Below are 26,794 nucleotides of genomic sequence, written 5' to 3'. Positions count from 1 at the left end.
TGTCAAGCTCTCCAACTATTTCATCTTTCTTTTCTGCTCAAATCCCATAGTTCCTGCCCAACATTCAGCCTCTCCTGCTGGCTCCTCTGCTTCCCCACTGAGCCTCTGAGGCTGTTCCCCTAAATCAAACCTCCACCTCGCATTCTGCCATTTGGGAAGGCTTAGGAAGGCTGAGACAGGGGTTGTTAAAATACGTAATTATCTCTTAATTTGAGTTGCCAAGATAGGTTAGACAGAAGTGCTGAGGTCAGGAGATGTGGCTATGTGGGTAACAAAGAGTGCAGCAGAAATGTGCAGCAGTTAGTAGGGAAATCACACAAAGATGTAGAGATAAAGTAAATCAGTGGTTCTGGTGGCTAGGGAACTTCCCTGGTCAACCAAGACATTGGGCCACATAAAAGAATTAGTGTGTTTAAGAAGTACAAATAATCAGTCAGGTTTAAAAGTCTTCTCTTTGAAAAACAATTTTTGACGTTCACACTGGGCAAAATATGTATCGCCATATAGTAATTACTCATCACCTCAATGGTCTCAAACTGCATGAACCATGTTAATTGAGTAAAAAGTAGGGTAAGTTACAGGCACATGATTTCACTTGTCTTTTTAGAGGTCCTGAGGCCTGCCTGATGTCTCTCCTACTAAATATAAGCAGTCTACTGTATTGGTAAAATTATGTGACCTTGAACTAAATTACATCTCCTTGTTTTAAAATTCCAAACTACCCTTACACTCTGTGTGTTAGCAAATATATCTACTTGGGAAGGTAAAAGGCTATCACAGTTCTGTTTCTCTACAGACTGCCACTCATTGAGACAGGAAGCTTAAGAATATCAAGAGGACTAAGCCTTTAATAACAACAAAGCCCTATTTTTTATAGTAGAATAAATGTCCTGACCAAAGAAACTATTTCACTCAGAAATTAAGCATATAATAGATCCAGTCACAGTAGCTGTCAGACTTAAGCAGTTGTGTATGTACCAGGAATAGGGCACAGAGAATAGAAGACTATACATAGTAAAGTTATGATTCTCTGGTGTCGAAAGGAGTGTGTTGTTACAAACTCCCTCTTCTCTTGATCTTATCTGAACAAGAAAGTAAACAGAAAATTCTCATTACCTCTCAATGTCAGTGAGCCTGGAGGAATCCCGGAATCCTTTGGCAAAAGGATTGCTATCTATTTTCAGCTTCGTTATCTGGAGAAAGAATGGGTACACAACAGTATCATTTCTGAGGTCAAGGAAGTAAAATCAGAAATAGTTTGTTCATTCTCTATAGCACACCAAGAATATCTTAATGTTTCTCAATGTCGTGAGAAGGGTGGAAAGTGCTACACATGTTCACGAGGGACAAATCCCACCCAGGTGGGATGGGAGGGGAAGGCCTCAGAGAGGAGGTATTGAGGACAGGCTGGAGGTCGGCAGATAGATACAATTAGGGATGGGAGCCTTTGAGGCAAAAGTAGATGTGAACTGGGGTGTGTAGTATTTAATATATTACATAATATGTCAAAGACTAGGGCTGAACTGAGGAATGGGAGAGCCACCTAAATGGGATAATTATGCAGAATTCCAGCACTGATAGGGAACGAAAGTAAGAATGCAGTCTCATTTGACTTGGTGACATCTTTTTTAGTACTGTGAGTACATATACATACCATAATAGATAAAAGGTAAAATGGCCAATAATAGCCTCATGTTCAATATGATATTGATATACATGACATAAAGCCTTCTGAATAGAAATTTTCTCCTATTTCCCTTTCCATTTGACTAAATCAGAATCAAATTAGTCCATCTTTTGTTATCCTTCCATGAAATGTTATTTATAAATTCTGTTTTTATGGAAAAATACATTCTAATAATAATTACAGTCTGAAATATTAAATGCCCATGCTGTGGTGTTCAGAATTCCCATAGTACTACTATTAGTGTAGAAAGATCCATGAAATTGTATGCACCATGCCTCTGAAGGAGAATACATTAAGTTGCAACGAAAAAATACAGGAAACACTGATTAAAGGACACTCAACATGGAAAATACTGGAATTGTTAGAGTTGAACGGAAGCTGAGAGACCATCTAGCCCACGGTCTTATCCAACAGATAATCACACACAGACTCAAAGAGCACGAGGGCCAAGATTCAGCTGGTCAGTAACTGAATTAGAACCAAGAAAACCTTTAAGGAGTCATAGCTTCTCAGTATCAAAATTAGAACCCATGGTCACCTTTAGAGAGAAATGCATGCTAAAGATTCTTAACATGGGGAAAAAAAGTTACAGGCATGTCTTCTTCTTTCAAAGTAAGGAGTACACAATAACAGATAGTTTGAAATACCTCTTGCCAGGCCGGGCACTGTGGCTCACGCCTGTAATCCCAGCACTTTGGGAGGCCCAGGCAGGCAGACCACAGGTCAGGAGTTCAAGACCAACCTGACCAACATGGTGAAACCCTGTCTCTACTAAAAATAAAAAATTAGCCAGGCATAGTGGCATGTGCCTGTAATCCCACCTACTCAAGAGGCTGAGGCAGGAGAATCACCTGAACCTAGGAGGCAGAGGCTGCAGTGAGCCGAGATCACGCCACTGCACTCCAGCCTGGGCGACAAGAGCAAGAGCAAGACTCTCTCTCAAAAGAAAAAAAAAAAAAAAAGAAGAAGAAAAGAAATACTCTTGCCAAAAAGCAACTTTCTCCCCAGTCGGAGTATATCTATAAAACACTTTAAACTGTTAACACATGAGGAATTTCTTTTTTCATTTCAAAAGAAATGTGGTTTTTTTTTTTTTTTTTTTTTGGCCAGGCGCAGTGGCTCACGCCTGTAATCCCAGCACTTTGGGAGGTCGAGGCAGGCGGATCATGAGATCAGGAGATCGAGACCATCCTGGCTAACCCGGTGAAACCCTGTCTCTACCAAAAACACAAAAATTAGCCGGGCGTTGTGGCAGGCGCCTGTAGTCCCAGCTACTCGGCAGAAGAATGGAGTGAACCCAGGAGGCGGAGGTTGCAGTGGGTCGAGATCCCACCACTGCACTCCAGCCTGGGTGACAGATATAGGCTCCGTCTCAAAAAAATAAATAAATAAATAAAAGTTAAAAAATAAAAATAAAAATAAAAAAAGCAATGTGTTTTTTTTCTTTTTTATGGTTTTGAAAGTGATCTAAACCAAGGCACAAGCTGCAAAGAAACTATTTATGCCTCGCTTAAAATGAAACCCCCCCATACTAACCCAGCCAGAAAGACTCTTCTGTCAATAACACTGGCAAATTATAAGATTAACTCTTTGATAATATTAATTTTAAAAAACATTTGCTCACACCTGTAATCCCAGCACTTTGGGAGGCCGAGGCGAGCAGATCACAAGGTCAGGAGATCGAGACCAGCCTGGCTAACACAGTGAAACCCCGTCTCTATTAAAAATACAAAAAAATTAGCTGGGCATGGTGGCGGGTGCCTGTAGTCACAGCTACTTGGGAGGCTGAGGTGGGAGAATGGCGTGAACCCAGGAGGGAGCTTGCAGTCAGCCGAGATCCTACCACTGCACTCCAGCCTGGGCGACAGAGCAAGACTCCGCCTCCAAAACAAAGCAAAACAAAAACAAAAAAAAATACATTTGCCTCAGAAATGCTCATTTGTAGCCCATGAACATTCACGTCGAGCAGCTAAAGAAAATAGCTATGCTACGGCATTGGTAAGGAAGTCTTGTTTCATCCACTCATTCCGACTAGGACTTGTTTTTGAAGGTCAGTTTTGGGAGGGAAGGAGAAAATATTTTTTTGTTTGAAATAAATTACAAACATCTTCTAAAGCCCAGGCAATCAATATAGTCTACAATTACAAATATCAACAAGATTTTAAAATCCTCCAGGACATGAGCTATGCCTCTTTGTAATGAACAACTATATTTAAAATACATTCTACTTCTGAAGGGCTTTATAGTTCATTAATATGCTTTCACAATAATTCATCAGCAAATAATGAGGATTAATCACCACGCACATGCACTGCACTAGATGTTGGGATGACACGCACAGCTAATCAGAGCTGGAACTGGTTCTAAATGATGTTAAAGAAGGTGGCACCACCTCCAACACACAGTTAGAGACATTAAGGGTGAATCAAACCCACAGGAAAATTTCAAACTGAAACTGTGAGGTGGAGCAATAAAGGTAAGGCTGCCTTTAAATAGCACATTTATAAAATTGAAAAGTAAACAGGCTTGCCAATGGATAAAATTTTCTACAGACAACAACAGATAATATATTTGATGAAAAAATCATTTTGAAAGAACTGTTTACAGCCATCTCTCTAAGACATAAATATATCAAGCTTTTTCTGAGTCTTTACAAACGAAAAGGGTAGAAGGTATTACCTATCCGTTCTAATGATTAAAGATGGACTTTTGACATATTTTCTCTCTGAAAAGAATTCTGAAAATCACATTTCTTGTTCTTTTTCCAAAGATAAAGACTATTGGTTCAGAATATGATTGAGAAGTTATCTTAAATTCTTCAGTGCCCTAATACCACAGAAAATACATACTCTCAAAACACGTGTTGCTCAACTGATGTGTCACCATATCTAATAATACTGCCATACTCTGAGCAAAGGAGTAACTTAAATTCAACATGAGTTTTCAGATTTCTTTGAATTTTCTCTCATTATGAGAATTACCTACTTCGAATATCATTTTAATCCAATTTTCATAATTCCTAGGAGTATCAGTGGAAATTTCTTTACATTTTGATATAATTTCAAACTTCAGGAAAGTTGCAAGTATAGTACAAGGTGCTCTTATACACCCAGATTTATCAATTAACTACAGCAATGATTTAATTTTAGTGCACTAATTAGAAAAAGAATTCAAAACAATTACTTTCTCTATTTCTACTTAATCTAATTCTAGGGAAAATAATTGCTTTTGCACATGAGAGCAGAAAAAACCTGAATGGATTTATTATCACTAAAATCGTATGGGAATTCTGGGTTGATGCTAAACATTTCTGAACAGCTTTTATGGGGTATTAATAATTAGCAGCACAGAGATTGTGGATTAAACTTCTTTGTGAGCCCACCATGTTCCTTGTAGCCCACTGTCACTAGACTCTGAATCTACTAGGGTGTCCACAATAAGAACCCCACAAATATTTGTTGAGCTTTACCTCAAGAACAAGCACAGTCAGAAATATGATCTCACCTTTTCACCAATTATGAACTAAGTGAAACCATGAATTTACAGGAAAAGTATTTCATTTTTTAAATTTAAAGATAAAATAATTTTTAAATAGCAAAATTTTAACATTCTAGGTAATCATACATTTTAAAAGGTCAGACATAGAGTTTATGCCACAATATTTAAATAAAGACCAGTAGCTATAAAGAAATTCATTTTTTAAGGTGTAGTTTTACATCTCTTTATGAAATTTGGGATAACAACAACAACAACAAAAAAAAACACTTGAGAACTGATGAGAAAAAGAAATTGAGTTACAGTGATTTCAGTTGGACACCATTTCATTCATGTCCGAAGAGAGGATGCCTGAAGCTTGTAATGCTGTTGAACAAATCACCTGTATCAAACGTAATCCTAAAAGAAGTATCAAAAATAAATCAGCTACCAAACATTGTATGTACAGAAACCAGAGGTATGGCTTCTTTATAACTCAAAAATTCTTAAAAGCAGCAAAGTTTCTCACTTCATCAAGAGAAAACACTAACAAGCATGGTTAGTAGTATGTGCTTAAGAAATGCTGCTGTTTAGTGTGGGTCTACATATATCCAAATTACTAATTCAGTCTAAAACACAACCCTGCTTTTTCATGTATTATTTGCAATTCCTAACCAGAATGTTCACTCTTTTGGCATCTCTATTATCTTTAAACAAATGTGTGGAGGGCAGATTGTGACACTACCTGCTGTGCAAAAGAGAAGGGGACCTTTTGCAGTGGTTATTCTGTATAGTATCACTGGACTCTGAATCCAGCTAGGGTTCCCAGCCACAAGGTAAAATTGGCCCTCAGAGACCATTTCTCCAATTATCAGGAAAATATCTGACCAAAGGCATTTAAAAATGAAACTTGACCTACACTTCAACTCTACAGCAATGGTCTGCCTGCTCAAAAACAATGCATGACCTTTCAATCTTAAATTATAAAATAGTTTGTTGAAAGTGTAATGTATTTAGCTTTTATCCAATAATGTAAAGAAATGCAATCATTCGCTTGCAAAAACCAGAGAAAGAAACAGCAAATAAAAGGTCCTATTTTCATTACTTATAAATGAAACTACAAGGCACAATAAATGAGGAATTTTTTCACAAATTGTTTTGGAAACTCTGACTTGGATTTCAATAGACATAAAAATAGCAGTCATATCCAAAGCTTAAGATATATGAAAGTGGTCCTAAATGTGAATTTTTAAATCTTCCTCTCTTTTCTCCTCCCTCTTTGTTCTTTTTATGTGAGAAAATTCTAATACTATACCTAGTATATATTTACTTTATTTCCTATATATTTATTATATGTTATAGGCTATTATATGCTGCAGGATAATTATTGTATGTTATAGGAAAATTACTACACAAACTTGGTAGAGCAGTGAAGTCAAAGTAGATGGTAGAAGGCCTAGAAAGAGTCAAGGATAACTCTAGAAAATGACACAGGACTAACGAAAATGCTAACCCACAAGTTCATTTATTCACTACACATATGTTTACTGAGCACCTACAAGATGAATTTTGATTGGTCTTACGAGGTTTATAAACCATTTGCAAAACTGGCCTGTTAGGACACCTAATCAAATTGTTGACTATTAACTGGATTTCTATTTTAAAGGCATATGGCTTTGTGCAAGGGGCTATGGTTTTAAAGGTGGATATAGAAAAATAAACTCAGACATAGTAGTATCTATGAGAAAGTTAATTCTGAATTTAGTCACTTTCATTGTGGTTACTCAGCAATGAAATGACATACTAATCATATTTATACTTAATGCAAGAAAGAATAGCTGGGCACTGATGGCTGGATTTTGATGCCATTTATGATATTAATTAGAAATAAACCTTTGCAAAAGGAGCAACTTGTGTTGAAATGTGTGTATTAGTATCTTCACCTATTTCCATTACCCATATTTTCAAAGTCAGTTTTCGATGACACTGTCAGTGGTCACCACTTCCTTGGCCTTGCAATCTATCATGATGTCACCAAAAAGATGGAATTAAAACCCATAAGATCAAAACCTCATACTGGTTCTGTCACTTACCAGATTTGTGACCTTGGGTGAGTGTCTTAACCACTCTGACCTCAGTTTCTAATTCTACAAAATGGGACTCGTGGGGCCTTCTTCAAGGCATCAGTGTCAGAATTGAATGAGGTGTTTAGAAAAAAATGTGGAAAGAGTTTTCTAAATTAAAAGTAATAAATCCAAACCATGAATTTTAACTGGATCCTAGTTCAGAGGGGGTTTGGGGACAGTTGGTCTATCCTGAAAATTTTAATATAAACTGAGTATTAGGTGATATAAAGAACAAATTCTTATAAATTTTCTTAACTGTGATAAAGATGTTGGGATTACAAAAATAATGTCCTAATTGTCAGAATAGGCTTACAGAGTGTTTAGAAGTGTCATGAGGCATGCAACTTAGTTTTAAAAGGGGAGGGAAGAAAATGGGAAGGAAGAGGGGAAGTACATATGCATCTAGAGAGAGGGAGAGGGAGGAAAGAGAAAATTTGGGGGAAAAGAAAATTTGGCATTGCTGAATCTGGGTGGAAGGCATGTGAGGTTCATTTTACTATTTGTTTAGTTTTTTGTATATCTGAAATTTGTTCTAAATAAAAAATTGAGTGGAAAAACAAGAATGAAAAAATGTCATTAAAGATGTGGCTCCAGTTGGATGCAGTGAGTACTAGCAGATATTCTGACCTCTTGTTTAAGATGATCATCATCGTGTTACACTTGCTGATGTGTGGTGTGAGCAGCACATTTGTTTAAAAAAAAAAAAAAGAGCATAAAGAGTTGATGCCCTCTAAAATTGACATCTCAGAGTCTATCAGGGTCAAGAGCTGAGAGGGGGTGAAGTTCTGCTTCTTCACTCAGAGCTTAGAGGTTAAGGGCACCCCCTCTTGAATCTTAACCACCTGAATTCAAATCTGCATTGGGAGGAGCAAGGTCACTTCATATGACTTAAATTTTAACTCGTCCCTCAATTACCCCAACTGTATGATGCTGAATAAAATTACGATTGTTCCTATCTCACAATATCATTGAGAAGATCAAGTATGATTATGAATTCAAGTACTGTCTTGCACATAGTAAGCACCCAAATGGTAGTTATTGTTATTTGTATTATGTAAATAAGACCCTCCTATGATATGAGAGGTCCCACCAACACTTAGGCAGGCTTGCTGTCTCACCTATTAAACCAAATCTCAGGCATTATACTTTAAAGTTTACTAGAAATTTTAATTTTTCTTTGTCTCTATAATTTTCACTAAAAAAATAAAGAAGAAACCAATGTACTTCTTCTTGCTTTGGCCCTCTTTAAAAAGAATTATGATAAAAGGAATGAGGTTTCCACATGACAAGTGTCTATGTCATTCCCAAACATCAATAAGGTTTCTTAAGTTAGCATAAATTTAAATTGTTATATTAGCATGGTATATATTATAAAAGCCATGAAATCAATTAGTGTAAAATGAATGGAATGTTTTAGGAATCTTTTTGGAGCCTATGATATTTGTATTCCATGTACCCTCAAATAAATTAAAAACAGGATTGCTGGTTTCAGTGTTCCAGATTCTCAGAGAAATAGCATTAGTGCTTTAGGCCTTCGAAGGCTTCCATCTAACCCCCAACTTTTAGCTTGGGCATTCTGTGAATGTTTCCACTCCTGTGTTACCATGTTGGAGATAATTCAAAGGTTACAATACTTGTCTTTACTATAAGATGACCAGCGTGATAACAGTTATGCCTTAATTTATCTCATTAACTAATATGCCACTAAAATTTTAAAATCCAAATAGTGACAAATTCTCTTTTGACATTTCTGAGACAGCCCAATCATAACCACATGCCTTATTTACAGAGCAACTTACAGCTTCCAAAGGCTTGTTTGGAACAAGCCTACACACACCACTATGTTTGATCTTCACAGCAATCCCCTAAAATGGTCTGGTCAGTTCTTGGCCCCAATATATAGGTAAGGAAAATAGCAGCCACTGGTGAAATGAAATCTACTCAAAGTTGTACAGAAATCCTAGGAGAGTAAGCCTTATATGCATCCACTCTGGTCATCTGCCCACATCCCTTTTCTAGGCTTCTGCTATCTCATTTGTGTGAGGCTGGCTGTGATGTCAGCTTCATCTTGCCTTTCCCGAGAGTCTCCACACCACCTCGCTTCCAGGTGACCATCTCCCTCTGGACTCTGAGCCATTGCCAGGCAGCATCTAACAGCTACTCACTCAGAACCCAAAACCTAACAACATCAAGACAAGAGGAGAGCAACAGTCTTGGCTACCTATGACCAATGAAACAAACACAAGACACAAAGACACCGAGAGGTCATGAACAACTGAATGTGTCAAGTAAACTGAGCATGTGACTTCCTTTTATACTGAAGCGTATGAAAAGGAATTCTATTGCTGGTCCTTTCTGACGGAGAGAAGTTACTCACCCTCCCTTAGCTTCAGCTTCCTCACCTATGGAGTGTTAGTACTGCCACAGCCCCTTAAGCTTACTCTAGGCACAAAAGAAGAAAATGTATGGGAAGTGTCTATCAGTACATGGCCCTTAGTATGGCCTTGATAAATATTTACTAAGTTGGAATAAGCCCTATGGATGAAGAAATGCATTAAGTTTACCTTTTTAAATTTTATTTATTTTTTTGAGGTGGAGTCTTGTTTTGTCGCCCAGGCTGGAGTGCAGCTCACTGCAACCTCCGCCTCCCAAGTTCAAGCAATTCTCCTGCCTCAGCCTCCCAAGTAGCTGGGACTACAGGCACCTGCCACCATGCCCAGCTAATTTTTGTATTTTTACTAGAGACAGGGTTTCACCATGTTGGCCAGGTTGGTCTTGAACTCCTGACCTCAGGTAATCTACCCACCCTGGCCTCCCAAAGTGCTGGGATTACAGGCGTGAGCCACCGCACCTGGCCAGAAATGTGTTAATCTTAAATGTGATGTACAACAGAGAGTAAAAAATATAGGTTGAGTACCCCTTATCTGAAATGCTTGGGACCAAAAGTATTTTGGATCTCAGATTTTCTCAGATTTGGGAATTTTGCATTATATTTACAGGTTAAGCATCCTTAATCTACAAATCTAAAATCTGAAATGCTCCAGTGAGCATTTCCTTTGAGCGCCATGTCAATGCTCAAAAAGTTTCATATTTTGGGGCATTCAGATTTTGGGTTTTTGTATTAAGGATACTCACCTTGCATATAATTCAATATTATAAATCAGATATCTTGATGTTACGTACTACTATAGTTTACTATCTAAAAAGACACTTAAAGTCATTTTACCAGAATTATCTCACCCTAAACTATAGCTGAATAAACCTCACAAAATATCTCAAGTATCAGCAGTTTGGGCAGTTAGATAGAATAGGTGTGTTTAATTCAGCAGAGAAACTGAGCCTTTAAACGTTATGAAGCAACAAGAACATGGTTATACATGTTACCAGAAGGAGGAAAAAGAGGCAAGTAACTTTCTGGAGAAGAAAATGTGAGAAAGCAGATTGGGATGAGTGTGGGTGGGGAAGTGGGCAGTTAAAAACCTCACCCATAATACAGAGATTCTAGAAAATATAGTGTAATACATAGTCATTCAACACACTCTTAGAGGTCCTAGCACTGAAACTGAATAGCTCTCTGCAAAGTGAACATCCATTTTGAGTACTGGGATATCTCTTCTCTCCAAGAAAATGTAAGAATCTCCTAAATCCTTCTCTTATGCAGGAACTAAATTGTGAACTGTACACTCACCAGTTGATTCTGGTAGGCAGTGACTGCCGTAAAAACTGTTTCTGGAAAGATGAAAGTTCTAAATTCTTCAGACTTCAGGTTGAGCAATGAGGCTGTGTGGTCTTTCTTCTTAATGATGTGCACCCTTGGCTGGTACTTATGCATTGAGTTCAAAATTATCTACAACAAAAAGATGGCAAGTACTGAATTTTACATACTTATACTGCTAAACAGGCGAAATTACAGTGAGGCAAGAAGGAACCAAATGGTCTACAATTTCAAAGTCAATTTTAAGATACGGATCTACCCTTTCCAGCCTTAAGGCAAATCATTTTCACAAGATCCTGCAGAGTCATTGTTGTGAATCACATTTTACCAAAACAACTGCAAACCACACAGGTTGTTTCAAGTGTCCTTTCTAAAATGGTAGGGGGAGGGGTCATCTGAAGGATAAGTTTCACCTATTTTTAAAAATAGTCTTTTAAATACTTTTGGTTTGCTAGTCAAGTTAGACCAAAGGATGCAAGTCTAAATTTTCTAGAATAAGAAATCATATATTCTAAGAGGCCAGACTATTATTTATGGAGAAAAAAATAAAAGAGGTTAGAAAAGCAGTGTGATGTTAGACTGACTTGGGTTAAAATTTTGAATCTGTCAGTTTCTAGCGCTTTAATCCTGAGCCAAGTAATCTCATCTCCCCAGTTCCTAGTTTTCTCATATGCAAAAACAGTACTAACCTCATAGGGCTGGCACACAGGAAACAGGAAGTGTTCAGTAAATGTGAACTGTATTATTATTAGTAATAGAAGGAGTATTTATGAAAGCTTCCTTGATTTCTAACTTCCAGTTATTAAACCAAACTTGAATCATGATAGCCATCTTCCATTCTGTAGCCAGTAAAAGTTGCCAAGTACTCAGAAATCATAAACACACCCTCGTTAACAAGGCAGCCAAGAGATAGTATTTTTCATATATCTTTTAAATAAAATATAAAAGCTAGCCATTATGAATCAGGGCAATAAAATTCAATTTCAGATAGAAAAGGTTTCTCACATCTTCCCTCCTGCCATTCAGACAGCTATCTAAGTCTGCAAAAGTTGGGGGTATGTCTTTCTGGGGATGAGAGGGCTCACATTGTATGCCCTCCTCTCCAAGGAGCTAGCAGAGAGCGCAACTCTCAGGTGACATCACACGATAAACAGCCCGGCAGGACCAATAGCACTCTGCTGGTTGCTGCTGCTAGTCATGCAACTGATGGCTCCCTGGCTTTCTTGGCTAACCTGGGTGTGGGGCATGAGTGTTTCTGCTGATTGACTTTAGCAGAGTTGAATACTAGTCACTGTGGGATAATTGATACATAATCGCTCGCTCTCTATGCTGAGGTGTAAGTCGACCTAAAGTTACAGGGTTTCAACTGCGATTGAATTTTGAACATGCTGCCTTTTTATGATCTCAAACTGGAACAGGAATAATTGAAACAAAGGAGATCTTTAAATGAATCAAAATAATGTTTTTGAATGATAATATGATCTCTTTGTATAATGCATTTATTCCAAGGATTTCAAGCGATTGATCCTCAGCCAAATGCTTGAATAAAGTTGAAGTAACAAAACCAAATATTTTTCTCCTATAACTAATATAAGAAAAAAATTAACATTCATCATATATTTTACTGAGAATATAGGAAGAATTTTCACATCATACCCAGTCACCCATACATACACATACCAAAATGGAATATGCCCTAAGCTTTAAATAAGCTTCTTCTTTCCCCAGTTCTACCACCTGAATGTTAATTTCCTTTGGGGAAGGTTACTGGACAGACTCAGACACCAGACTGAGCCTCTAAGACCCCAGGGCTCCTTGACTCTCTGCGCAAGCCCTCCTGTGACTTGAGGACTAAGGAACACTAATAGAAATGTAGACTCTGCTTCACTCAAGAAATAATTCTTGAGAATAAGAAAGTTTCCTTTTCTGAAACTAAAACTGCATCTGTAAGAGAGGCTTCTTCAGAACCTATTCAAAGAAGTTAGCTTAACAACACAGGATCTAAAAATCTTTCCTTGTATTAATAGTTTTCAGAATACACTAATTCTGGTGATAAAGGGTTATATTAAATATAATTTTTTGGGGGGACAGGGTCTTGCTCTGTCACTGACTTGCAGTGGCACAATCACAACTCGCTGTAGCCTCGACCTCCCAGGCCCAAGTGATCCTCCCACCTCAGCCACCCAAGTGGCTGGGACTAGAAGTGCATGCCACCACATCCAGCTAATTTTTTGTTTTGTTTTGTTTTCATAGAGATGGGATCTCTCTACGTTGCTCTGGCTGGTTTCAAACTCCGCGGTTCAAGCAATCTTCCCAGTTCAACCTCTAAAGTGCTGGGATTACAGTGTGAGCCACCGTGCCTGACCAGTATAAAAGTTTTAAAGCTAAAATGCATATAAGCAACCATCTAAGACTAACCAGTTTTTTAAGGTATAATATTGGTATATCCAGGCTAGACCCTAGAGCTTCTGAAATCTAGTTTAGAGCTATTACTACCCAACGAAGCTGATGCTAAAAGAAAAGCATTTCAATTATGGACAACTGATCTCAAAATGACTCTCAAGTATTTTTGGAAAGACTCAAATAATTCCTCTAAAAGTTTCATATATAGAAAATTCTAGAATCATAAAAGAATTTCATTTATCCCTGCAAAAATTTCCATTAAAGTTCAAGAAATTTTAATATAAATGACATTAAGAATGATCACTGACCTACAAAAAATCACTCCATACTTCATAAATTTTAACCTGTAAAAAAAATTTGTAAGTGGAAGCATGTTTAAAAAAAAGAAAAGAAAATTATGCCAATAACCTTAAAGATAAAGATCAACTTTCTTTTTCAACACATAAAACAACAGAAGCATATTAAGCTACTTCCAATATCCCAACAGCACCACCAGCAGAGTCCTGAGTTAAGTGGCTACCCTGACTTGGTTGTAATAAACACGGTCTCCTGTGGGCAGAGGGGTAGTGCTAGCGCCTAAAGTGATTTATTTGGTTCCAGGTCTAATCCAACCATTTGAAACCAAACCTAGAACTTTCTTATTGTCTACTTATGACCATCTTTGTTGAGAAGGTCTTCAAACACTTCCTCTAAATTACACAGATTTGATCCTTACACATTGTATATATGTATTCAAATATCACATGTACCCCATAAATACGTACAATTATTATGTATCAATTAAAAATTATTAAAAGAAGAAAAAATTATGGAAGTTTATCTAAAGTTCTCTTAGCATAAAATCTAAGACAGAATTTTTATGTGAATCTTTATTTAAGAGCATGAAGTAACATCCCAGCAGTGCCTTAAAAAGGCATTTTATCAAATATGTAAGGACCTGCATCAATGACTTATTTGTTCTATTAAACTACTGATAAGAACACAGAGTTAATTTTTCTTTTTTCCACATTCATAAACTTTATACTGACACAAAATCAAATTGTTTTGTTTTTAATTACAGGGCTTCTTTATGCTTTAATATTCATGAAACTCTCCAAAAAAAAAAAAAAAAAAGGTTACATAATGAGTAAACAGCACTTTCCCAAACTGATCCGGACATAAAATCCTTTTGTTATTTCATCTATATGTTCTATAGAACACACTTTGGGAAACCCCCATCAGAGGTCCTAGCCCTATTCTCTTTAGGTTTTATTATCTGATATGTGGCTGACAGAAATTAGATGCTTAACCCAACAACAGGCTATAGTAGCCTCCAAAAAATGTATATTCCCTTAGTTTACTTGGCTCTGGTGGTACAGCAATTTCAGAAGCCTTAGGAGTTCCACGGGACAGAAGATCCCTGACCCTCTTGCATAGAAATGGCATACAGCATAGCATCCCTATAAATGACCTATTAACAAAATCAGTCAAAGTCCCCTGAAGAACACATAAATGTTCCCATAAAATGACTCAGAGACAGAAGGTGGGAAGGGGAGAGGGAAGGCAGGAAGGGACTCAGAGAGAGACAGTTTTGTGTGACTTGTCCATTCCATCTCAGGGAACCTGCACAGTCCAAGGCACAGTACTTACATGGCCATGTTGATCCAGTTCATTGTTGGTGAGTTTCACCTTTTCAAAAGACACCATCTGTTTGAGTAGTTGTTCCCCGGTGAAAGGAGAATCTGGGTGCACATAGAGCCTAAGAAAGTTAGGAGAAAACTTTATTGAGACTTTTTTAAAAAGTCTGTCTCTGTGGGTTATAAAATGTTCTAATTCTAAGGGAACACATAAACCATGTATAAGTGGTAAATTTTACCGCCCCATATATGTCAAATTTATTACTATTGCAATGTCAAAACAACTCTAAAATGTCTAATGTATTTCTTCATGTACCAATTATCTAAATGAGATAATACTTAACAAATTTTCTATTAAAAGCTGAGCAAGCCATTTTTTAAAGGGGTGTGTGTGTGTGTTTTCATCTATCTAGTCCACTACTGGTCTGCTTCGATCAAACGCAAAATCTTCTTTTTGAAAGTGCTTTCAAAAGAAAAACTAGTTTACACTAATTGCATAAGTTCCTATTATAAACGTCTCTTAAATAACAATGAAAACGTAAATAATTTAAACGAGAAAATAATTTTAGAGAACCTATTTATTTAAACTTGAAGGTTTAAAGTTTGTGTTCTTAGTAAATACAAGATGGAGTAATTTTAACATAGGGACATGGAGAACTTCCAGTAGTCCAGAGACCAGCTGGCATTCTGTTCTTCCTGTTACATTAAACACTACCGCTTTCATCATTATCTGTTTATGTGCTCACTGAATGAGAGTTAAAACAAGCTAGACACACTTCACATTATTCAATGTATTTATTTGTAAACAGTGCAAGCCAAAAAAAGCTCTCACTTGGATGGGAAAAATTTGTTTATCATTTATTGATCAGTTGCTACATGCAAGGCAATCTTTTACTCACTCACAGTTAAATGCAGGTCACTTTTTCTACCTGTGATAATCGCCTTAAATGCAGCTGTCTGTAAGTCCCCATCCTGGTATCTTCTTGACTTAAGTCTTTCTGAAGTCAGAGAGAGACTACAGAACTAATGAGGGGGAAGCAAAATCCTTGATTTTATAGGACAAATTCCTTTATCCACGTAACAGGTTATTTACACCTAAATTTTATATAGGATCCTTATAACTACAATTAAACATAAATATTTTTACTAGGGCAAAAGCAAGGGATAGAAGTCATAAAATCTTCCTTGTACTATTTATGTAAAGAACAAGAAATCTGTGCCATGGTTTGTCACACAGAAGACTAAGAATAGAAGAATTCTACACAAATGCTTAAACTCACAAAGTCCACCAGGAGCAATGCACAAAAAGGTTGACAGCACCCAAGATTCTTACCAGACCTACAGAGAAACTGTAAAGGCTTCAGGCATTTGCCTGCCTGTTAATTCCACTGTTTTTAGGAGGAGTGCTCACAGTTGCCTTTCAATTATTCTTTGATAACACAATCACTTTTCAAGTACCATCCTTCCAAGACTGTAGCTTTATAGGTGCAGTTGTTTTACTGATCAGAACCACATTCCTCCCTCTAAAAAAATTCAACATTATTTAAAGTCCTAAAGTTGATGAAATGTTCCCTCTTTAAGGATCACATTTACCACATGTTATAGCTATTAATAAAATATTAATGTATTTAAGTATTATGTACTTTAAAGAAAAGGAGATGTCCTATATGAAAATGTAACATTATTTTAGATTGTAAGTAATATCTTGCTTATTATTACAATCAAGTGATACTGTCAAGCATTATTTCTTCTGATTAGGAATGACTGACCAATGAACTTCAGCCTGGAATAAAATGTTTCAAAGTCCTAAAACCATGGGAAATTTTTGTCATCAGTACAAAAATTATCAACTCCCAAGTTCTTCGCTTTTCTCTTATGGAGATAGATAAATAGCAAACTATTTATTTTAATAATAAATAGTTGCTAAATTATCTACAATATTTTTATCCCATAAGCTAAACATTTTTATTTAATATCAATCTAAAAAAGCTGAACTAGGATGAATGAAAAAAATATACAGGAAGCCCCTCCTCTCAAGTCCCCCAGGGACTTAAAATTCCAGCAATAGCTTAAACATGCTTCAGTTAAGATAGTGCATTGGTACACACTTTTCTTCTCCAACCAGAACAGATTAGTAACATAAACAGGGCATGTCATATTTCCAAAGTCCTGCTGGCCTGCATCAGCTCCCCATACCTTCAGATAGGAACAAAATGTATGTTTAATAAGAGTGATTAACTTCTTAGAGGAAAGACTGGAGGGCAAAAAAAAAAAAAAAAAAGGAGGGTTTGCTTGTAGAAAATGGTTAGGAATCTGCTGAAATACTCTCTCCGGTTTAAAATGATATTGAAAAGTTTGGAAGGAAGCTCAAGAATAATAGTAAACAATTTAATAGTAAATAGAAAAGAACACTAATTTTATTAATTTTAATATCTATTATAAACTGGTGAATCTTACTCAACTAAAAAAAAAAAAAAACCAGCAGCAATTGTTTTTTAGATTTTCTTAGTCTTGACAGTTATTTAATATACTGATTTGAAAGGGCTGGGAAGACGCCCTTTCTAGTCTCTTCCGAGAATGGAAAACTCTGAGAGATTGCTTTTAATCTCTTTTCTAGTGCACTTAGCATACGATAAGCTCAATAATACAATAAACTACTAATTAAGCTGAATATTCTATCTGAACCATATGTGTAATTGTCTGTTGATTCTCTGTCTTGACTATGACTCCAGACTAGACACAAAGTACCAGCCGTAATTTAACAGTTCCCTAATCTGTACATTTAAATAAATTCTTAGCTCTGATATGAACTTTCAATCACAAAAGTCATTAAACAACAAAAATTACTCATTAAACATAAACAACAAAAATTAGTCATTAAAGAAAAGTTATGAGGCTGGGTTTTAAAATCCCAAATATAAAGTCAGCTAATATGTTTTGTTTTGTATTAAAGTAGGCAGTTACATTCCTGTAACTTCATCTATTATTCTTCATATAAGCAAGTGTATGTTTTCCTGTTGGAATGCTCATTTGGTTAAAACAATAACAGTAAAGGTTTGCATGTGCTTTTTTAAGGATGGTACTCCTGGAAACTGTATTAGCAATGAATTTCACAAGAGTAAATATGCATGATCCCTAATAAGTTAACTGAGGAATGTTTCATGTAAAAGAACCTGTTATTGAATTACATTCATCCGCTAAAATTATAAAGGGAGAAAATAAAACTTAGCTTTTTTTTCTTTTTTACTTAAAAATCTCTGAACCTTTATTGGTCAAAAACAACTGAATTTTACCTAAATGGTGTTTATTATATGCAGTTATAACTATATGATTAACAAATACTTACTATAAGCAACCATTTTACTAACATACACTCTTCTAAAAAGAATTTTAGGACAACCATTTCATCAGTAGGTTTATTCACTCTGGTTTTAAGCAGCAATTAGAGAGAATGTCTATATTTATATTTGTATTTATACAAAATGGGTCCACATTTCTAACTGAAATTTAAGAAAAACTTTGAAATGAATTGCTGCCTAACGAAACATAAACTTAAGGACAGTGTTTTCTCTAGGCACAAACTACCTTTCTCAGAGCCTAGCCCATATTTTGTGTAGTCAATCCTGGAGTGTCCAGGCTTGGAATGCTCTCTTGCCAGAGCCCGTTGCTTTAAAAACACACTTGCTTAAAATTCACACAAGCCAGAAACATTCTGACAGAAGCGTTAACAATTTTCTCGGTGAAAAATCCGGAGGCACGAACCTGGCTGGCAACGGCGGGTCGGCTTTGCCAGCCACCAGCCAGGAGGACCGGTGGTAGGCGTAGCGGTACCTCTTGTTGTCCACAGGGACGATGTCCATCAGGACTATGTACTTGGCCTCAGGATCCACCCCCGAAAAGGACACCCGGATGGTCGGAAACATCCTCCTGACAGAGAGAGACAGAGAATGGGCCCTGTTTATGCTGCCTAATAAACTGGCCTGAATTAGGAAGAGAGGAAGGGAGGGAGGGAAAGGGTCTGACTCCCCTCTCTATCTGGTCCACAAACCCCTCTTTTGTTTTGTTTACAGCCTCAGAGAAGTGAATACAGAAACAGGGTTTTCTTCCAAGCCTAGATAATTTTAAGAGTCACCTTTGCAAGTGTTAATTGCTAGGTGAAAACGTGTGGGTGGAGGTGGGGGTATGTTTTAACACCAGAAGGTCTGTGATTAGGGAAAACCCTATTCATTTTAACGATCAAGCACATTAAGTGTCCAAGGAACCGACGTCCCTGGAGCTGGCCCAGTCACACAACTTACCCGCATCCCAGCCAGAAAACTCTGCTCTTGCAAAACAAAAGCCAAAAGCGGAGGTTTCTGGGAAGGATTTCTCAGAGACCCTGCAGGTATTTTCTGCAGTCCCAAGAGCTACAGCCACCAAGTTTTGCCGGCCTCTGCCCCATCCCAACTTCCCTGCAGCCCTGCAGCTTCCTGCCTGGCCAAAGCCCGCCCGGCTCTGGCGCCAAGAGGCCCCGAGCAGTGCTCCTTCCTACAGGGAATTTTATCGTTTCAAATTTCATTCTTCCGCCCAGATTTTAATTTCAGTCTTTAATGGGAGCTGGCAGCTTTTGCAAATTGAGGCTGATAAAAGGGAAGCTACTCACCTATCTAGAAGCACCCAGCAGCTCACCAGGCACCCCTGGCACAAATTCCTCCTCCTTCCAGATTCCGACCCTCCACCCACCAAACCTTCTCCAGCTCCAGGGAAAGCAGACCACACCCTTCAGGCTTAGTATGGCTCCCTGGTCCCTGTGCCCTTCTCAACAAAGCCAGGTTGGAACTTCCCATGACCAAATCCTGAGAACGCAAATGACTAGACATCCTGTAGCTCTTAACGCAAGCTGGTGGAAAGAAGCTGCCCTGGAGCTAAGCTGTCTCTCTGCTCCACGACCAGCCAGCTCTCATCCAGTTCCTGGAAGCACCCTCAGCTCCCCAGGGAGTGTCCTGACTCTCCACCCCCAACCGCCGAGTCCCAACTACCTGCCAGACTTGGTGATGATCATCTCGGTGCCCAGCTCATGGAATTTGTCCCAAAGCTCCTTGGTTTCCAGGCTGCAAGCGATTTTGGCCATTTCCTCACTGGGGATGATGGGGGTGGTGGGGATCAGCGGCTCAGTGCACAGAGAGGAGGAAGACGGGCTGCTGCCACCGCCTCCACCAAACTCCCCGTGAGCATCCAGGCTGGTCAGCTCACCCAGAGGCTGGGCACAGGACGACTTCTCCACAAATTGCTCTGGAGGCAAAGAGAATTGTGAATGACAGCTGACACTGTTCAACAAGGAACGATCTGGAAAGAACAGCATAACCAAAATGGTCACTTGGATTTGACTCAGGAAAAGTTAAGCTCAGAAACTCCAAGCAGGGCTCTAGGAATGACCTATCACTGTATAAAATTACCTGGGATTCCCACAGAGTAGCATGCCCAGTGTTTCCTGACCAAACCGGTGAGTTCTAGAATGACTACTTGTCTCCACCAGTACTGCAACGGACTTTGGGAAACAAAAATGTAAGAGAGGAAGAAGGGAAAGGTGATGATCATGAGGGAAAGGTGATGAGCATGAAGGATGCAAAGCAAATATTCCTATTGTCATCTCTCCCAAATTCTGAACTTTGTAGCTCATGGAACTGATGCCAGTCCTGCCTCTTTGACAACCAGGAGAAATTTTTCTCCATGGAGAGACCAAAGGAGCAAAGAGATCAGCACCTTCCTCACTTGGAGAGGAACTTTCCCTTCCTTCCTGGAGCCCTCTCTCCATAAGAGAAAAGGAAAGGAGGATAGGAGGGTGAAAGAAAAATGGGGAATGTGGTTTACAAAAATCAGTCACTTCACCTCTGTGCCTGACTTTCAGTTTTGTAAGCTTTATGATGAGAGTTAGAACATTTTTGTAATATTCCTCCCAGCCCAAGATCTTATGAAAGATGTTAGCGTACAGCTTGCTAAATCACAGGAGCAGGTTCTGTGGGCCATTTTCAGAAGAGGCTTAGAAGAATTACTTGAGGGGTGATGTATAAAATTTTTCTGTCTCCCAAAAAGGTCCTAGAAGTGAGGAAAACCACCTCAAACCCAAGCCAGCAGTGTATTAAAGTGAGACAAATGCTCTGCCATCCACCACCAGGCTGGAATACTGCTGCCTATGAACCAAACATTCTCCCCCACAGCTGATAAGGGCCTCGGACTACACCAGTCACTTTGATGGAATACAGGGAGACTTTTGTAATTGTCCCAATTATCTTCCATCCCTTAAAAAAGAAACTACTTGAATTTGCAATGTGAAGTTGATCTCTTAAGAGTCCTCAAGAAATCAAAGCCAGTTCTAAATGTATGTATGTGCATGTATATGATGTGTGTGGGCATATGGGACACGCACAGATCATAAGGTGTTTTATTTCCTACACATCTTTGCATGAAGAAAACAGGAAACAGAATGGCTTTACTTTTACTTCTCATGCAATGAAAATCCAACCAATGAAAATGTTTTAACTTAAGAATAATCAAATTAACTGCCATCCTGATTTTTTTCAGATTAAAGAAAGGAAACTATACCATAACAAAATCTTATTTTCTACTAATATTTTCAGAAACACATTCACACAATGTCTTCGGAGAGAATTAAGAAGTAGTCTTAATGATTTTTTTTTTTTGCTGACAACTGAAAGAGGCAAACTCCCTAAGCCACAGACTGACCAGTGTATCAGGATGGGAAGTAGGAAAGGAAGAAAATGAAATAGAAATGATTCAGCTGACTGAAGCTGTTCTTTTAAATAGACTTTGTATGTTTAAATGGGCAATCCTGGGACACACTGGGCTCCCCCTCCCCACTCTATAGTTTGCTTCAACAAAAGTCCCACATTCTCTCTTAACAGAACTTTTAGGTGTTTCTCTTGCTGGAGTCCTTGGCTTGCAGTCACCTCTGTTGAACTGGCCAGTGTAAGGAACAAGAACACCAGCGAGTTCTTTCAGAGCCCATCTCAAAAGCCAGGAGAGGGATACGCATTTTGTAGACTAGTGCCTACGTGTGTGTGGGCACGGGGGTGGCGTTGGAGTTGTCAGCTGGGCATGGCTTTAAAGTTCAAGAGTCACAAACTTCGATATAAGGTGGTTTTTAAGTTCAAGAGTCACAAACTTCGATATAAGGTGGTTTTTCTCAGAAAAATAAAGAGAGAAGGAAGTAATGTTGAAATGACAGTGCAGCTGGGGCTGGCATGTTTCCCAATTTGCTGTCTACACGTCTGTCAGGAATTTTCACCTGAAATCCTCTATGTAACAAACTGAGATATTTACAAAGTATTCAGGGGCCCCTAAACAGCAATGCATAATGTTGAGAAGTCGCACAATATAACTTTGAAATTGTTAGTTATATTTTTCTGAACAATTGGAGTTTGTTTGATTGATTGTCTCCATTCTTTGGCAGGTTTATATTTAGATGGGAGGTCAGTGGGAAGAACCAGGGGAAGGGAGTGAAAACTTGGAAGACAGATTTTTTTACTTTTATTTTTTTGACATTCTGTTTTCTAGAAATCTACTAGTTTCTTTTTCCTTGGTTTCAAGTAGCTACAGGAATTTTACTTCTCTCTTTATGCCCAAGCACCTTATTTTTGATCTCGAATACTTCCTTTTCTTCATGTTATCATTATATTGGATGTGATATGTTAAAGTATTGGGAAGGAAAGAGAGAAGAAAGGAAAAATTGGGGAGGGTTAAAAAAGAAAAACTAAGTTTGCTATCTGATTTTCACATTGTAGGGATACCAGATGATCAGGCTGTGTAATAATTATTTCCTGAGGATCCATGAGGCAATGATGAGAACGCTTTTTTTTCTCTCAGTTGTAAAGAGATTTTTAAATATTTACCTTGGGCTGGTTCTCTTCCATGTAATTCACTAGTGTTAAGAAGAACATAATTCCTATTCTCCCTTTACTCCTAACCTAGTGTCTTCTATAAATGGTAAAGGTTGTTAAACAAACAATATAACTAAAAGTAGAGGAATCTGAGAAATGGTTACTGGTTAGTGTTTTTGCCAACTTCAACTGAAAATGACGAGTTATAAAATGATGTCTTGGTGATAAGTATAGAGCTTCAGTGAATAAAATGGTTCGTGCAGGGAGAACTGGCTTTTTCTGCTCTACAGTGGTTTCAAAGAGCTTGCTTTGTTTTGTCTATTCAAGTCAGAGGAAAACCAAAATTAAACTGGTTTCTTATGAAGTCGTTTAGCGTCTCCTTGGTTTCAAACGCACAAGCAGGTGTTACATGCACAGTAACTCCTGTTGAGCCTTAAAAGCGGTTTTATTATTATTTTTCCTTGAATGTTTTTATGCCAACAAACATACACACATACCATATGTCCGATCTGATATATGGATTCTAGAAACTGGGGAGCCCGACAGACCCAGATATAAGATGCACACCCATAGCATTCAACAGACTGGAGCCTCCAAAGAAAACCTGGACCCAAAAGAAAAAATCTCCCACCCGCGATGTATGGCTCATGATTTGAGCATCAGACGCTGCTGCGAGCCGCCTGCAGCCAGGGGACAGGGGCAGAGACGGATGCGCAGCACCCCAAGTCCTCGGCGGACAGCCGGGTAGCCCAACTTACCCAGGGGTTTGATTGTGTTCTCCGTCGCCTCCTTCTCCTTAGAGCCACCGCTCGACATGAGTGCGGCAATGGAGAAGGCGTTGGCCCGGGAGGAGAGTTGGGGCTTGGGCGATGCCGTGAACTCCATGGTCCCCAGCACGCGGTCCTGGCCACGGACTGGGTCGTCCGAACTGCCGTCCAGATTCCCCAAGGGAGACAAAGACCCGAAACACAGGGCAAAGTTTCCGAGACCAGTTACAGCGGGGCCAGGGACTCCAGAAGTGTCAGCTCCAACCTCTCCAAAGCTGCACACTGGCCCCTATCCCCCACCGCAAAGCCCCAGAGCCGCAGAGACTTCGAGGGCAGCCGGAGAGGAGAGGGCCCACCCAGCACTACAGCGGGTGCGCACGCCCCGGGGCGCTCGGCAGGACGACAGTCTGCACAGCCCAAAGGCGGAAACAAGCATCAACTGCACAAAGTCCTGGGGTCCTGGAGCATTCCCTCCGTGTCCTTCCTCCCTCTGGGGCTGGGGACAGCCGGGACGTCTCAGGCTAAGGTAGCCACCAGCCGAGCGCGGCTGCTAGGGCGCGAGCGAGGGGAGCGCGGCGCGGAGCCACGGACACTGAGCGCTGGCGCTTGCTGCCCTGCGCCTTAATTTGCTGGCGGCGGCGATCCCGGAGGCCCGCAGCCAGTCAGCGCGGTCCCACGTCACCGCTTCCTGATTCCGCCGCCGGGGGCGGGGCCGCGGGCCGGGTGCCGAGGACGCGCCTAGGGCGCGGCGTCCGCGTGGCCTGAAGCCCCTGCTGTACCGTAGCCCCGCACAGGTTCAGAGAAAAGGGTGCCTCCACTAGGCTGACGCAGCGGCCATGGACACCCCCGCTTGGTCTCGCAGCCCTGGGCGGGAGGGCGGTGCGCGCTGTCGGGAGAGGACCCATCATCGCGGCCTAACGCCCGAGATCCGGGCATGGCCCAGTTGGGGAAGCTATGACCAGACCAGAGGAAGCCTGGGGAGTTCTCGCTTTTTCCATTCTTTTTCTTACCTGCGCTCAAAGCTCCAAAAAAAAAGTAGGGAAGCGCTCACTAGAGCGGAATCCGGCGCCTCTGAACCGGCGCCAACTGGCCAGGTCCATACTCGGGGCAGATCCCAGGGCTGGGACTCTCATTCGATGGTCCCAAATTTGATCTCCTTGACAGTGGGCTTGAGCAAATGCAGCCCTGAAAAAGATAAGCTTAGCGAGAGCTGCGGGCATTTGGCAAAGGATGCTGCTCTCAGAACCGTTGCTTCTGCTCCTCACCAGTGCGTCTCTAACCTGGGGCTCCTCTTTTCCCTAGAGGGACGCTGGAAAATGGGGCGGCTGCCGAAAGGAAGGCGAAGGTCAGGGCGCGGAGCCCTACAGTGACCACGCGACGCGCCGTGGGAGAGTGCGAACCTTATGGTAGCGCCCGGACTAAGCGGACACGGACACCTCTGGTTTTACAAAGGCGGCTGTGACCAGGACTTCCCACGGCCTTGTTGGAGGGCGTCCTATTAGCCCTGCTCAGCCTGAATAACTCAAATTCTCTGAATTCGCAGGGTAATCCGCTTCGCTTGGAGCCGTGTAAACTCAGGCTGACATACACACTCAAGCTGTACATGTAAATATTTGTTCTCTTTTCCAGCCAGTTGGTCTAGCTATTAGAAGCCTCTTCATGGATCTTAAAATAATAATAATAATAATAATTTTTAAAATCCCAACTTTTCACTGCATCACCCCTTACTCCTGAAATAAATTTGTGGGGGAAAAACGGCAAGTTAAAATAGCTGTCGAAAAAGTTTGTGTGAACAAAATGACATCTGGAAGAGTCGTGATTTCAGCCTGTCTTGGTCATCGTGTATCAATAGTTTTTAACAAGGTGTTGGATGAAGGTGACTAAAAAATGCATCCTGATATCACTATAGAAGTACGAAGTGTCGATTTATAAATGTTTGGGGAAATTCGTAAAACCATAGACTTTGGTGCTGGAAGGAATTTACGCTGTCGTCTAGCCGGTCTCCAGGTGCGTTTGAGAGAGAAAAATAGGGCCCGACGTGGCAGAGCGCGCATCTCCCCCAGTCCACTCCAGCGGCTAAAAGCAGATGGAAGGGCAGGACTCACACTCCGGGCCCCACCCTGATCAGTCCCTGGCCCTGCAGCTGTGGCTGGGCTGTTAGCTGAAGAGCCAAAGTAGAGTTAACGACGACGGCTGGCAAGCAGAGGGCTTTCAGATTAAACCGCAGGATGCGTCTGAGGATCCGTTTCTATTCTTGAATTTTTTGCTGGTTTTGAACAACCCAGACCCAATGCAGACCCCTTTTTTGGTTATTAAAGTCCCCCACCCCAACCCATCTCTCCCCAGACACACCTTCTCAATGTAAGTGACATTTCTTTGTATTGAGTGGAAGGAGCACACTGATTCCTTTCCTATAGCAAATGCTTAGGATTTGTCCAGAAAGAAAGATTTCCCTCAAGAAGTGGGGATTTGGGGAGGTCGGGGGATGTTATGGTTAGTCTAAACCTTTATACGTGCTTCAACAGGGCGTGGCAAACCTTGTTAGCTGAATTTAGTTTTCAAAAACTTGCCGCAAAATTATACTTCATTAAAAAAAACCTTGCGATTGTTTTTCTATACAGAGGAAAACTGTGTCCTTTCTTAATTACCTTAATGATTCTGACTGGAATCTGAATAATATCATGAGAGGAACATTTTCAGAAAATTTGATGAAGCAAGGGGAAAACTGAATTGCCACGAATCTGTTTCCTCCTTCTTTCCAAGTGCCTATGCGGCCTTAGCCCAGCTCTGTGTCTCTTGTGTGCAGGAACCCCCGACTGCTCATCCTACTACAGGTAAAACACTATACAAGAAAAGATGAGTGATCTTTAGGAGGCAGGCGGCAAACGAGAGGTATTGAAAAGGCCACTTTAAACAAATCCGGGTGACCCGTTTGGGGATCTCTAGGCTATGCATCTTGTTGGTGTTGAAACCTCGGCAGTAAAACATATGCTGCAACATTATTATCGGGAGCACACTCTCCCTCCTCCTAGATTTATTGCCTTTGCAAATCAATATGATGCCATAAAACGGGGAACCGGTTCTGGGCAGAGAGGTGCTGTGGAAGGATGATTCAAAGCTTTCCCAAAG

The 26,794-nt window shown here is 39.9% G+C and overlaps 1 protein-coding gene across 2 annotated transcripts in view; it reads right to left on the bottom strand.

Moving 5' to 3' along the window:
• The window catches only part of TBX20 (T-box transcription factor 20), a 53,839-nt gene extending 29,549 nt beyond the window's left edge, over positions 1-24,290 (bottom strand). The window contains exons 1-6 of one of the 2 annotated variants that reach the window (XM_007981628.3): positions 23,657-24,289; positions 20,040-20,292; positions 18,784-18,948; positions 15,035-15,143; positions 10,976-11,134; positions 1,117-1,193 (exon numbers count right to left, since the gene is read on the bottom strand). In XM_007981628.3, the coding sequence (XP_007979819.1) occupies positions 1,117-1,193; positions 10,976-11,134; positions 15,035-15,143; positions 18,784-18,948; positions 20,040-20,292; positions 23,657-23,783 (890 nt within the window). In that variant the 5' untranslated portion in view covers positions 23,784-24,289. Of the gene's footprint in view, positions 1-1,116; positions 1,194-10,975; positions 11,135-15,034; positions 15,144-18,783; positions 18,949-20,039; positions 20,293-23,656 lie in introns of both variants that reach the window. The other variant, XM_007981629.3, reaches the window with a different exon arrangement.
• Between the last annotated feature and the right edge of the window lie 2,504 nt (positions 24,291-26,794).

This window comes from Chlorocebus sabaeus, chromosome 21 (genome assembly GCF_047675955.1).
Source record: "Chlorocebus sabaeus isolate Y175 chromosome 21, mChlSab1.0.hap1, whole genome shotgun sequence".
Classification (NCBI taxonomy): Eukaryota; Metazoa; Chordata; class Mammalia; order Primates; family Cercopithecidae; genus Chlorocebus; species Chlorocebus sabaeus.
Note: the sequence above shows the minus strand (reverse complement) of the source record. Positions and strands in the feature narration are given on the sequence as shown.